The 14,990-nt window shown below is 29.8% G+C and overlaps 1 protein-coding gene across 1 annotated transcript; it reads right to left on the bottom strand.

The window, feature by feature from the left end:
* Positions 1-219: 219 nt before the first annotated feature.
* On the bottom strand, positions 220-14,924 carry LOC103830230 (mitogen-activated protein kinase homolog D5). Its single transcript, XM_009105976.2, has 9 exons — positions 9,721-14,924; positions 9,540-9,621; positions 9,313-9,400; positions 2,236-7,612; positions 1,824-1,953; positions 1,584-1,721; positions 1,170-1,502; positions 768-948; positions 220-683 (listed from the first exon to the last, which is right to left on the bottom strand). The coding sequence occupies exons 4-9, from the start codon at positions 2,358-2,360 to the stop codon at positions 484-486; spliced, it is 1,107 nt and encodes a 368-aa protein (XP_009104224.1). The 5' UTR covers positions 2,361-7,612; positions 9,313-9,400; positions 9,540-9,621; positions 9,721-14,924; the 3' UTR covers positions 220-483.
* Positions 14,925-14,990: the final 66 nt, after the last annotated feature.

The following is a 14,990-nucleotide window of genomic DNA, read 5'->3' as shown; positions in this document are numbered from 1 at the left end:
GAGAACTTATTAGATACTCAGGAGATACTATATAAACACTTGTCATATTTTATATAGTTGAATTCTTTTATCAACATTAAAATTAAATCGAATAATTAATTAAGTTATATTAAAATACTATTATATATTTGCTAGAATCCCATTTTTGAGATACTATCCCAATAAAGTTACTCTAAGGCTCTAATAGCACCATCATAATTTTTTTTTTAACAAAATACCATCATCAATAGTATTTCATGAGGTGCTACAAAAACAATAACCAAACTATAATAAAAAAATTATAGATATAAATACAATAATAATTTATGTGTATCCCAAAATTGAGATATTCATAGATTAATTTATTAATTTTTATTGTTCAATATCTAAGAACCATTATCCAGAAAATTGAAAGAAATACAAAAGATAGTTTCCAAGAAAAACTGAAAAAGGACAAATGATAGAGTTGAGAAGACAATGATGACTGGCTTAATTATGAGTTGCTTAAAAGGAAAAGTCACTCTTCCTCTTCACCTGTTGCTGTGCAGCGTTGAAAGCTAGGGCTTCCTGGTAGATTAACTCCTTAATCTGCTCCACTTCGAGTGGATGTTCCTCTAAATCAACGTCGAAGGGCTTCGTGCACACTGGTTCATCGGTAATGTCGTGCAAAGTCTCGAGAAATGGATGAGCTAGTGCATCCTCAACTGCAAAAAGGGCAGAAAAATAAAGGCGATGAGAGTCTAAATAAAACTACAAAGAGACTAAAGAGAGACAGAAAATGTACCAACCTGAGATTCTCTGTCTAGGGTCAAACTTTAGCATCTTCTCCACCAAATCAATAGCTGAATAAGGCACATTTGGGAATTTAAGATAGAATGATTGGCGAGCAAACCAAGGAAGCTGCCTTAAGTATTGCTTAGCACTATCATTCAACGATCCAATGTCATATTCGGTTGGAGAGCCTATCAACTGCAAAACAAAGTAGAAAACATTTTCTTCTAAGTTAAGAGATCACACTAAAAAGGTATGTTCCTCGCATGGCTAGGCTAGTTGGCTTATAATCTTCCAAATTTAAGAAGTAATTTACATAAACATACACCCGCAATTTCTTTAAAATGATTTATTATTAAATTATTTATAGCCCCAAAATCTCATGATTGTCCTTCTTCGGACGCAAAATAGTTTATTACCTCAAGAATCAAACAAAACTGATGAACATGATCTCTTCCGGGGAAGAGCGGTCTGCCAGTCATCAGTTCCAAGAATATACAGCCCACAGACCACATATCTATAGCTTTGGTATAAGTAGAAGAGTTCAATAGAAGCTCTGGTGCACGGTACCATCTTGTGGTAACGTACTCAGTCATTGCATGAGTCTCTGAAGCCGCACGTGCAAGCCCAAAATCACAGATCTTTAACTCACATTTCACACTCACAAGGAGATTGCTCGGTTTTAAATCTCTATGTAACACATTGGCCGAATGAATGTACTTTAATCCGCGCAGGATTTGATACAAGAAATACTGCAAAAAAGGGGGAAAACGACATGTTCAAGCTCTCAAACAAATGACTAAAGCTTACAAAAAAGGAATTCAAAGTCAAACCTGGTAATGATCTTTGGTTAGTTTTTCGTAGGATGTTATGACTTTATAAAGGTCACTGTCCATCATTTCAAAAGCAATGTAAACATCTTCAAAAAATTCTCTCTGAGGAGGCACTATTATATCTTTGATTCCAACAATCTGTGGTAAATGGTACTACGAAAATATTAGCTTTGAATGGTTTTTTTTTAACATATATATATAAAGTAAAAAGTAAGAGAAGATTGATGAAATCAAACGGACGTTTTCATGCTCTAAGTGACGAAGAAGCTTGATTTCACGGAGAGTTCTCTTTGCCTGGATTGGGTTTTCACAAGCATGCATGATTTTCTTTATTGCTACTCTCTCATTGGACTCTGAGTTCACAGCCGAACTGTTAAAATAGTAAAAATAAACGAATTAGTGTGTCAATGATATTCATAGCAAACAAAAAAAAAAACAAAAGTTCACAAGTGATTTTTTTTTTTAATATGAATCAAATTTTCAGATTTTACAACTTTTAAGAAATGCTTAGCTAAATGAAAAAAATGTTTACCAACCCTTCACAAAGTAGTATTAAGGGATGGCCTTTTTCAGGATTGAATATTCACTAACTACTAGAAAATTTACAGACAATTTGTTTAACAAAAAAAAACAAATATTGAAAGGTAATTACCAAACGAGGCCATAGCCACCACTGCCAAGAGTCATGATCGGTGGCTTATACTTTGCGGGGACTTCGAAGATATTGCCAGATATGTTGTATTGTACATACTTAGCGTCGTTAGGTATTGGTTCCATGACTCCTCAAATTCTTACTCGTAAGCTTTTGCTTCTCTTGCAAAAACTACTGCGTTAAAAGAAATGGTATTTGTTTTTGTTTTGGTTGGATTAATAGCCTGAGAAAAAAAAGAGGTATATATATATAGTGACTTTAACAGTTTTAAGTAAGTTTTTTTGTCATTTGTGGAAATGAAGCTGCAAATTCACTTTTGTTTACTTTAAAAGAAATTTCATCTTCCTTTTGTAAACATAGAAATATATAGTATTATTTTATGTACTGTAGGAATAATCTATATATAATACTCTAGAGAATGTATTTGTATTATGAATATATAGAATTTAAATCAACTCTGCATGTCTATTGGATGCTAAATCTAGTAGTTTAAATATGTATATACTCATTTTTCATTTATAGAAAAGAATCTCCTGTTAAGTTTCCTAAGAAATATATGATGGGTAATGTATGATGACAGCTGTTTTATAAAACAAAAATAAAAAGCAAAATGAAACAAAATAAAATAAATTAAACTAATTTAGAAAAAACAAAAGATTACAGCTACAAAAATATTCAGTATTCTTAAATAGTTATCTTTGTTGGATATCTTAACTTATAAGAATATACATTAAGAATTAATAACAAAAAAACAGTCCACCTATCCAATGATGAATGCAACTCCCTTCACCAAGTATGCCTTATTTGTTTATCAAGATTTATCATTGTTTTTCTACCTATTTACTACTTCTGGTTGACAACTGGTGCATGCATTAGTGAAATAAAGAAATTTACAATATGTTAATTCATATAATTAGTTACCACGATTCTTTACTACCCTTTAGGCCGCAAGTCGGGTACTTCGTGTTTTTGCTTTATCCGTGTTTTTGCTTTATCCGCTAGTTGACTTGTCTTGTAACTATTAAATTAATAATTAATAAATTAATAAATATTATAAATTAATAAAATAAGTTTAGTTTCGAGTTAAACCAGTTCAAAATATTAAAATGATAAAATAATAAAATAATAATTTCTTAGAAAATCCAATGTAAATATATCTCATTAAAATTATAAAATAATAATTTATCTATATATTTTTTGATATAAGTACAAATTAAACATTATCATCTTGATTTTATATTTACAATAAAATTATCTATATTTTTCTGAAAATTTAATATATTTTAATAATATTTAGTACAACTATATCTAAAACCACATTTGAATATAATATAATAAAAAATATAAAAGTTCAGTTTCTAAAATTTAACTAATGTATATACGGTAAAATTAACTATTTTCCTATTTTATAAAAGATATATCCAGAAATGGAAAAAATCTATTTTTTTATGAATTAATAACTATATGTTAATAAAATATTATAGTTACAACATTATTAATTTAAAGAATTTTTACTATATTAAGTTTTTTTTTACTTGAATTTGTACTTGATTCGATCAACAGATCAAGATGCTCCCCTAAATTTTAAATACTTGCAAATTACTTCTTAATACTTTCTATTTATTTAGTTATGTTCAAAATTATAAAACTTTTTGTACCAAAACTTTTAAATAGAGCTAGACAAAGAATTAAATACTTTTAATTTTAAAATAGTTGCTAATATGTACTACGTGTATGTGACTCATTTGAAACAAGTATTGATTACATCAAATACTTGAAATTAATATTCTTTAGATTATTATTACAACTAGAGCCTTTTCCCGGGCTACGCCCGGGTTTATTTTCCTAAAATTTTAATTTATTTTAAAATATTATTTATATTTAAATATGTAATTTATATTGGAAATTTTGACAAATATAAATTATTAAAATGAAGTTTCACATCTTAGAATGTAAAACTTAAATAATGATAAAACACATATTATATTATTTAAATTAGTATTACAGTAAAAGTAAAATTAGTTAAAATTTCAATAATTTAAAAGTTTGATTTCTTAATTATTTTGTTCATTCTATCTGATTCGTATTGTATAATTAGTGACGAAAAGTTTAAGTTCTTCCCAATAAAATCAATCTCTCTAGAAATACACATGAAAAATAATATTGTTGGATCTAATAATTTTATCAGCTTGATAAAAGGTAAACAGTTGATTTATTAAATATTTTCAGAAATTTCATAAATGTTGTTAGGGGTAATTGGTAAGTGCTCTGGGTATTTTCTACTGTTCTTTTTATTTTTACAACATTTTAATTTATCAATTATTTTTTTTAAGAAAAAAATTTAAAAACTATAGCCCAAAGCTAAATTAGTAAATATATTGGTTTTGGAAATCATTTTAAAAAGATATATACATTCAGTATTGGAAAGTAATTAATATAAATTTACGTCAATCTAATCTAAAGTCACAGAAAACCATGGATAATGTATATTCGAAAAGCTGGCAAAAGTAGATTCTGGAAAACCATGGATAATGTATATTTCTGAGAAAATATCAGAGTGAATTTGATCAAGCAGATTCGAAACAGATGCTAAGAAAGTAGATTTATAAGGGAAAAAATAGTGAGGAAGATGAAAAGAGTCCATTGAATGGGTTCAATTAAGAATTGATGAGTGTAGATAGTGGTGAAGTTATTGTTTGAAACGCATCTGGAGAGAATAGCAATGGAAGATATCGAAGCTAGAAAATGGAAGGGGAAACCGAAAAAAAGAAAACACGAACGAAATTAAGGTTGAGTTCTGCAATTTCTTTTTCACTTGGACAATATGTCGGGCCTAAAAAAAACGAAGAAGCCCAAAATCATTAACAACAAAGCCCTAAACGAAACAAAAGAATCCAACGTGGACGATGGAAGCAATTTAACTGGTCGAATTTTTGAATTGTTAGATTTGTCTTTTTAATTTGTATGTCAATTTCTATTTTTTACAATTTTTGTACTTTTTCATTATAAATTTAGAGTAGTCATTTTTTGTTTTATTTCAAATTAATATTTTACTGTTGTTTTGTTTTATTTATTGTATATATGAAAAAATTTCCTTAAGCCGTATCAAATTTATTTATTTGGTTATATAATAGGTTATTATTATTTGAAACCAATAGTGCGGAAGACAACAATTAATATGATAAATATGAGGAATTGACATTGCGTATTAATTTTTTCATATTATAGTTGTGTATCTTTGATTCATTTACTTGAAAATGACTAAAATATCACTTTAAGTCAATGCATGGCAAAAACAATTCTGATCAAGTTACACAGTTAATAATTTTGTTCTAGGTTTACATTAACATTTTCCAATTGACTATTATATACTTATCTTTGGAAATAGAACTGAGATCATTTTTAAAATGTGTGATAATATAATATTGAATTTCAATAAAACAAATTTAGCAATTTCTAATATATCAGGATTTAAAAGTCTGTTTCTAACATATAATAGTGTACTATATTAATTCTAAAACAAATATTGTTTGCATATTATTTTAAAACAATTTAGACATTTTTTTGTAGTTTTTTATTAATATAATTTTTTAGACATTTGATGCATTAACCAATTGGCCAGCAATGAGTGTTATTCTTCCATGATCACACACCTAAAAGGACTAACAATGTTTAAGGTGAATGTAATGTTTTTATAATACTAATTATGTTTCATTTTAATTGTCATTTTCGATTTGTGCATACAGATGTAAAAAAAAAATTAATTTTGTATATTACTAAAATAAAATATCATTAGTTATACACTTAATCACATTTCAATCAGTAAAAAATAGACTGAAGAATACAAAAATCATATAACATATAAAGTTAATCAATTATGTATTTAAATTCTAAAACAACATTTATCTTGAAACAAACAATTTACTCTACAACAACAATTAAATTAAAATGAAAATAGTAGTAATTTTTGAATTTCATAAGAGATTATATCAAAAAAAATTTTAATATGTACTTTTATACTCAATTAAAATATAATTGCTTAAAACTTCATTTACCATAAATGTTAAATTTTCTTACATTCACAATAATTAAATTTTTCGTACATTCACAATAGTTACATATATATTAAAATGAGAGTCAAGTGTGTATAATTGATTTTACACCAACTACTAATCTAAAACTCTAATATACTACTCCCTCTGTTGCAAATCATATATGTTTTACAATTTTTACACATATTAAATCTTATTTTTGTGAATATATATTTATTTAAGTCTTAGTTATAAATATATATTTTGTGATTTATATTTCTTATAATTCTAAACCGGTAAGAAGTCAAGAAATGCAATTAGTATTTGAAATTTAGAATTTATCATTATTAGTTAATAAAATGTATTGAAAATACAAAAATGTATCTTTGAAAAAATAAATTTCCGCTAAAACATACAGTTTTATGTGTATAATTGAAAGTCTCATAATCTTAACGAAAACTTGAACTTTTATGATTTTGAATATTAAAAAAACACGTGGACCCAATAACGTTTTCAAATTTACAAATTCCCTTCTGTAATACAAAAAATATTCTCCTTCGAGTGGAGATTATTTAAAAGTAATAGTAGTAGAAAACATTTGTTTTGAACAATCTTTTTTGTCCAGGGGATTGATTATGTGTATTGTTCAAACCTTTTGGTCTTTTTCTCGGATCTCAATCTTTTTATTATTATTCTTTCTCTTTGATTCCTTTCCTCGATCCAACCTGCTACTACAGTTTCTTATTATGCAAAATCAAACTACTTCTGAAGATTTGTTTAGCATATTAAGACATTCACAACTCCTTTAGTATCGGGAAAACGTTTTAATAAACGCAGTGGACAATCAACCCATTTGATTTGATTTTAAAGAAAAAGATAAATGGTAGCAACATTCATTCGACTTCATCGATAACATATCAACGATCTTTCACTTTTATTAAACTTTAAAGTTTCAAAAGATGCAACAACGTCACTGACACAAACTCTATTGACAAACAACATGCTATGTGCAACTGAGATACTAAGGAAATAACTAAAACATAAAGCACTTTTACTACTTGTCTTCTCATACTTGTTTGGGGAAGCTCAGAGTCGTGGGCTACGTCCATCGTTTTGGTTGATCTGCATAGAGGAGAAGAGATATAGACAAAATCTGCAAGGACATGGTAAGAAGCTTAGATCTGCTGCATCCATCTCTTGAGGGCATATAAGACATGCATTCATCACATCATCACCTTATTTCTTCTGATCATACTTCATATTTTTTCTACTTAAATTGTGATGAATTGCCTTTTCTGGTGAAGCTTCTTGGTGGCACTTGCACTCTCCTGCTCTTCTTCATATTGCTGCAGAGAAGCAATGAATATTGTGATATTTTGACATTAGCACAAGAGAAAAGACATAGCAATAAACAACCATTATCATTGCACAAAATCAGACATATATTATCTGGTGGGATCCACTTACTCGGCAAATAATAATACCGAAGACGACATCCCCTAATAAGGAACTTATATTATCTTATATATTAAAACAGAAGTCACAACTTTGATTCACGTGTGATTTTTTTTAAAATGGACCTAATGGACCTATTCATAGAAATTTATACTATATTTTAATTCAGACTAATAATAAACATAATTTTTAAAATATTTTAATCATAGTATCTTATGATATCTTTTCATTTTAAATATAAATATATTTATTTTAAAATTCTAACAAATCTGTTTAAAAAGATTTTTACAAGATCTTCATTTTCGAAATTATATTTAAATATTTTCACTAATTTTGAAATTAATTTAAAATATTATTATACATTAATATATTCAGTTATATAAAATGAAAAATAAAAAAATCTATAATATTTTACTTATTATATAATCATAATCAATCATATTAAATTAAAATTATTATATTGAGCTAAATATAATAAAATTGTATTAAATTTATATATTTATATATTTTATTTTCGTAATTATAAAATATTTATGTTCAAAAATAAAATCTAATATGTTGGTAAGATGGGTTAACATTATCAAACTATATAATACATGTATAAAAATTAACATGTATTTCTTTAAAGTTAATAATATAAAATCTTTGTAACTATTTTAATCATAATATATTTTCATTTTAAATATAATATATATTTATATATTATATTTTAAAAATTCTAATAAATCTGTGTAATATTTAAACAATAACTTAATGTATTTTAAGTTATCGTTTAGAGATGAAAATAAATTATATCGTTTATAACTTAATGTACTTTTATAGTCATGATCATGTTAAAATATAATTATTATACTAAAATAAATATGATAAAATTATATTCAATTGATAAATTTATAAAATTTATTTTCATAAATATAAACTATTTATTTAAAATATAATATGATGATAGAACGGCTTAAAATTAACAAACTATATAATACATGTCTAAAAATTAACATATCTTACACTTTTATATATACAATAATAAATATCTAAAATGAATAAGCATAAATATTGGTAAGAAGAAATCCAGTTTTGAAATACGGGTCAGAATTTAGCCTAAATTAAATACAAAATATTTTTTAAATATATTTTCTCATGAATATATTAATTTGCTTAATAACTAAATACAAATACAATAAGATAAATATATAATAAGAAGTTGCAAATACATAAGGTTTAAACAATTAATTAATTATAACATGTAAATGATAAAATTATTGTATTTGAAATAGTTATATAAATATTTAAGTATATGATTAACATTAAAAATATATACCACTTATGTTCTAAAACAATAATTTATGATAGAAAAATGAAAACAAACACCCGTGCGGTTGCACGGGTCAAAATCTAGTTGATATTAAGAACAAACATACATAAATTAACAGATTTATATAGACATGTTGAGTAGGCTAGATTACAGAGAACGATGGTTATCAATTTGAGGGGTTTTAAATTATGAGAAAATTTGGCTGTGCAAATAGCCAGAGAAAAAGTGTCAGAAATAAAATTGTAGCATATACTAAGACCTCTTGGAACAGAGAATTACCATGTCTCCCTCACTGCGTATAGCACAGTTTAAGATTTGTTTCACACCTTAGCTAGCTCCATCAGTGGAGAATATGAGTTTTGGATCACTGAGATATGAAAATAACAAACAAAAGGCTTGAGCTGGCTTTCCTTTTACAACAAATACATTCCATGAAAACAAAACTGAAAGCTGGTTTTCCTTTTACAACAAATACATTCCATGAAAACAAAACTGAAAGCAATCACCTGGGATACCCATCAAGTCATTCAATGAACTCAGCAACCTCTTTCCTAGCTTCCAGAAGGCCTCTTGAGTCACTGTAAGCACCTGATGACACACATAGAAAGGAAATAAAATTTTGATATTTCCTCACGAAACCTTTGCAAAGAAAAGATAATGCTCAGCTCTTGGAAATATCATTCATACCTTCAGGTTTATGGAGTACCTGGGGCAGTTAACTCACCAGGCTACCAATACGGGCAACTGAATCAAAACATCCCTGTTGGTCACAGTTATACAACGGTACAGGGCTATTCAGTTCCAGGAAGTCATATTCAATCTCCCTACCCTTCAGCTAGAGCAGGTCCTACGCCAAAGCAGTCCCATATAATTGTCCAGACTCCTCAGTATATGCAGAGTAGTGATTCATCCTGATGGCTAAAATTATATATAATTAGATATATATATATATATATATATATACGTGGTGAAGAAATGTCAGCAGCTTATGTAATATTCAACCCAAATTAGTCCTAAACGAACTGAAGATCACATGCTTCATTGTAAGTCTCTTTTTCTAGATTAAAGCCAATATGTAAAAGCACAAGATGATCCAAAAGTGTATACCTTTTTAGAGATGCGAGGGTAGGGAAGATAATGTTCCTTCTAGGGAAAACTCACCACTTACGGCATACTGACACTTCTTCATGTTTTCATTCAGAGATCATATTCGACAGACATTTATCTTCACACCTTACAGCAATCGCTACGGCACTTTAACCTTATCGAGAAAAACTAAAATATTGTGAGAAGACTGGATCAAGCGAATCGACATGAAAACTACAAAGCGACGGCTTTTCAAATAGGTTATCAACACCATTGAAGGAAAAAAGAAATTGATCATCGCCATAACTTTAGATTCGAAATACTAATTCAGATTCGGGTGGACCTGGTGAGATGTCCTTGAAATACAAACTACAGAGACTTACCGTGGAGACATGGGACTTTCAGTTGGATTTTGTTGCCAAAGCTTCCGGAAAGAAACTCTGATGACATCAAAAGAGAGAGAGAAAGAGAGAGAGAGAGAGAGATTAGAGATAACTCTTACGAATATGGATCAATGGATCGCTTACGGATTTGGATGGCTTGAGGATTGAAGCCATCCTGATTGGCTCCTCGAGAAGGAGATGGCTCGAATGCATCTTTGGTGAGTAAAGAGAGAGATCTCAGATGAGCGACGACGGCGAACGGAGAGAAAGATGTGTGACGGCGAACGGAGAGAAAGATGTGTGAAGTTTGGTTTGATTTACTTTATGCGATTGAGATTAGACTGTCAAATCTTTTCTTTTAAATCCAAATGTTTTCAATTCTTCAGGTTTCATATCGGAGAAAACGAAGAGGTGGAGAGGAAGATGATGAGTTCTGGCGTCAACTTCAGTTTTCATTTGTCGATTTGGGCAAAAAAAGCAAGCCCAAACGTGATGGGTAAGTCCAAATTTAATTACATATAAATTACCTTGCCCAAATTTACGCCCAGCTGACGTGTTTAAAAAAAAAAACATGATTGGTTGAATTTATTTGAGGACGTGGACACCTTAAGAGAGCTTTATTAGTCCCTTTTAGTATAGGATAGATACAAGAAATAAAACACGTAATTTAACAGATAACAATTAAAAGGGTGATACATATTTTTACGACAGTAACAAGAAATAAGTAGTGCTCTCTTCACAATATAGATCATGGAGAGTTTACCCAAAAATATGTTTATCAGGTTGTATAAATATTATGGTACATTTGAAGAGAAAAGAATAATAAAGTTTTCAATAATTTAAACATTAATTTCAGAAAAAGCTAAAATTGGCAGAAATGAAATCGACGTTTTGGGCTGAAGTACATGTGTTGAACACACAGAGGGTAGCACGACCTGCAGAGGAAACAAATTTACTGTCAACTCTAGAAAAATGGTGTTTTGCAGATGATTCTTGGAAAGAAAATGAAGTTTTTTCAAGCCAAGAGTAGTATAGTACACTAGAGGGTTTTGATGGTTTAACGGGGGCACGAAATATAAAGGCTAGTTTGTATCCTCTTCACTCTGAGATTGAAGCTTTGCTTTGGACAATGAAGTGTATAAGGAATTTGCGTCAGTTTTGAGTTACGTTTGTAACGGATTATTCTCAGTTGGTGAAGATGGTTTCGGAATCGGAAGAATGGCCAGTCTTTGCAAATTATTTGGAGGATCTAAGGACCCCTTTAAGGAAGTTTTATCAGCTCATAGATCATTCATGTACCAAGAACGAAGAATTTAAGGGCATATAGTCTAACACGCAGTGCCAAGAAATAATCGTCTTTCGTCGTTAACATGGATGCATAGTTACCAGTTTGGTTTATAGAGTCAGTTTGAGTCTATAAAAATTGATGATAAAAAAAAAGAGAGAAATAAGTAGTAGAACAACTAACTAGAAACAAGTAACCAGTCAAGTAGAAGAAAAAACAATGATACTTATACTTGATTCGTGCTTACAATTAATAAAAGGGGAATTAGGACCTATAGCCATGAAAAAAACGTTAATTAGAGGACTAGCGCTTTACCCTAACGGATCGATATACGCCGTGAAATATACATAATATTACTGTAAGACCCTCTCTAATTTACCGGCTCACCTGCTATGAGAAAAAATTATAAATCATTTTCTTTTAACCCCAAATAAATCATGTCTCTTCCCTTTCCACACAACTTCCATTCCCACTTTCTTCATCTACGGTTCTTCCCCCTCCATACGCTTCTCTCGCAAATCTCCTCCACCCGCTCGCCTCCATCTCCGTCGTTCTCGCTTCAGATCGTCTCCGTCTTCTATTTTGCTTCTCGGTGAATAGTGCAAGCCCATACCCATTCCAATTCCAATCATCGATTCTTCTCAGATCTCTTCAGTTACGTTACGTTTTCAGGTTTTAACCTTCGATTCTCTTCATCTCCTGTAATTTTATTTCATATTTGCGCTATACTGAGAACTAGGGTACTCTTTTAGTAAATCTACAGTCTCGTTGCCGTTGCGAAGTTCTCTAATTGATTTAGGGGTTGGGTGATTTGGGGTTGGGGTTTCCCCAGCTGTTCTTAGTCTTTGTTAAATTTGAATTTTGTTTTCCTAGCGAATAGCATCTGCGATAGATAGGTTTGTCTGTGTTGACATAGTATGATATCTTTCGTTCCTATTCTATTTGATATGGTATAGGTTAGCATGCGTGTGAACATAGTACGAGATCATTCATTACTATTCTAGTCGACATGGTCTAGTATAACTGTATGTAAACATATTTTATTTGAGATAGAATTGAGTGGTTGCTACTGCAGTATTTTGTATTCCATTTAATTTATTTGCATTAAGTATTCTGTCCTAACCGTGTTTACCTCCTACCTTCATCCTTCAGATCTGGCATGGACGATTTAAACCTTGCGAGTAGATTGTTTGAGACAGGCTTTGAACCCACTGGAAACAAAAGTTTTAACAACTATTTCAACCTATGTCATCGCCATGCCCATCCGCACACGTGTGCTTCTACATAACATATTTATTCTGTTAGAGCACCTATTATATGTTTCTATTATATTTTGATCATGTAAAATGAAAAATCATCTTATTTGCATTCATGCTATAAATTGAAACGTTTAATATCACTTTATTTTGCTTCTGAATTCATACAAATTTAATACTTGCGTATTTTGATATATGAATTGGGGTTTATATTTTCGTGTAGGGTTTCGTGATGATTGGATAGGGTTTAGTTTCTGGAATATTGGGAAAGCATTACTTGTTTCTATTTTGTTTGGATATGGAATAGAACATTTCTGAACTTTCATATCATGTGTTCTAATTTTGGTGATATAGAATTGGCATATTACATAATATAATTTAATATAACATAATTTAATTTAATATTACATACCATTATGTATTTTTTAGATTTTGATATATGAGTTTAGGGTTTATATTTGGGTTAGGATTTAGTGATTAGATTTTAGGGTTTAGTTTTTATCTGATATAGAATAAAACTTAGATGATATGGAATATAACTCTCGATGCTTATGTATGTGATCAATAAAGTTATACGTGGATGGCTTTTTCTTCTTTCAAAAAATCACAAATACATACCTCCAGTATTATAAGACGTGGATTTAATTTCCCGAAGGTTTGGTTTGCCTATGTTTTGGGGTTTATATTTACTTAACTTGGGTTTAGGTTTAATGTCAAGTGTTCTATTACCATCCCCATTAACTTTGTATTTCATGTTGCTCATGAGGACTATAAATACATGTCTCCAGTATTATGGAAGGTGGATTGGGGTTTATGTTTCCCTAATTTGGGTTTAGTGTTTACTGTCAAGTATTCTATTACCATTCCATTAGCTTTGTATTTCATGTTGGTCAAACATGGATCGACTGTGTACATAGTACCATTTTAAATAGTACGGGTTAGATAGAATAGAAATATTCTCGTAATAGATTGTGCGACTGTGTACGTAACTCTATAAGACTTATAATCATTAACTTACTCATTTATACTTTAGCATATGGAATAGTTCGCCGCTAAATAAAATAGTATACTTCAATTTTTTTTATTCGTAGTTGTTAAATGGAAATTAACTTTCTTTGTAGTCGTTAAAAATATAAGACGGTCTACTATCATTTTCTTTAGCTTAAACATTGATTGTGTCAATGGTTTCTATTTCTAAGTTGGGTTTAGTGATTTAGTTCATTAGTTTATATCTAAATTTTCAGTGTTGCTGCTCTTTCAATTGGAATTGGAATTACAGTGATACTATTCTACCCAAATTAGTATGGAACGCTTGTAATCGGTATAGAATATACGTTTCATTATCTTCTATTTCGCCGTTTCATTTCACGCGCTTTCAAAATTCGCTCATTATTACTATGGGTCACAAAATCACCACGTCGTTTTCTTTATGTGAAGAAACCGGATACCTGTTACTAACAAGGGTATAACCGGCTGGAATGATGGTAAAAAGACAGTCACTACATTCTGTCAAAATCATGTCTATTCTCTTGATTTTCTTTTTAAATATGGCTAGTAAGCCAATAAGCCCTTAATAAAATTTATCAATTGTTATCTGACTTCACAATGTCAAATACTTAATTTTTTTAAACTGAGCACGAGTCAGATTGACGAGTATAAAGTCTATAAACCGAGTACCAAGTAGCGAGCGACGCCAACTCCTAGCTATAGTGAAAGTTAAAAAATATATTTGTATTTATTTACTTTGTCCGGTGATTGATTTATTCGGTAAAGATAACACAAGAGTAAAACACGGCTGCAGTGAAAAGGATGTGGAGGTCATGGGATCAGGTTTGTCGCGGTGATGCATGCTCCTGTAGTGGCCGGTGAGACGTGTCCTTTCCGACGTAGGTTCTCCTGGTGGTGGCGACGATGCGGGTTTGTGTCTCGAGTTAGGGCGAATTGCTC

The sequence above is a fragment of the Brassica rapa genome, chromosome A07 (assembly GCF_000309985.2).
Source record: "Brassica rapa cultivar Chiifu-401-42 chromosome A07, CAAS_Brap_v3.01, whole genome shotgun sequence".
Lineage (NCBI taxonomy): Eukaryota > Viridiplantae > Streptophyta > Magnoliopsida > Brassicales > Brassicaceae > Brassica > Brassica rapa.
Note: the sequence above shows the minus strand (reverse complement) of the source record. Positions and strands in the feature narration are given on the sequence as shown.

What these genes read in the sequence shown, in the direction of transcription:
- LOC103830230 (XM_009105976.2), bottom strand. Translation starts at nt 2,360, where the DNA reads ATGGAACCAATACCTAACGACGCTAAGTATGTACAATACAACATATCT. An exon ending in TAACCAAAGATCATTACCAG is followed by an intron (nt 1,503 to 1,583) that starts GTTTGACTTTGA and finishes CCTTTTTTGCAG; the next exon opens with TATTTCTTGTATCAAATCCT. An exon ending in AGTTTTGTTTGATTCTTGAG is followed by an intron (nt 949 to 1,169) that starts GTAATAAACTAT and finishes TTTGTTTTGCAG; the next exon opens with TTGATAGGCTCTCCAACCGA.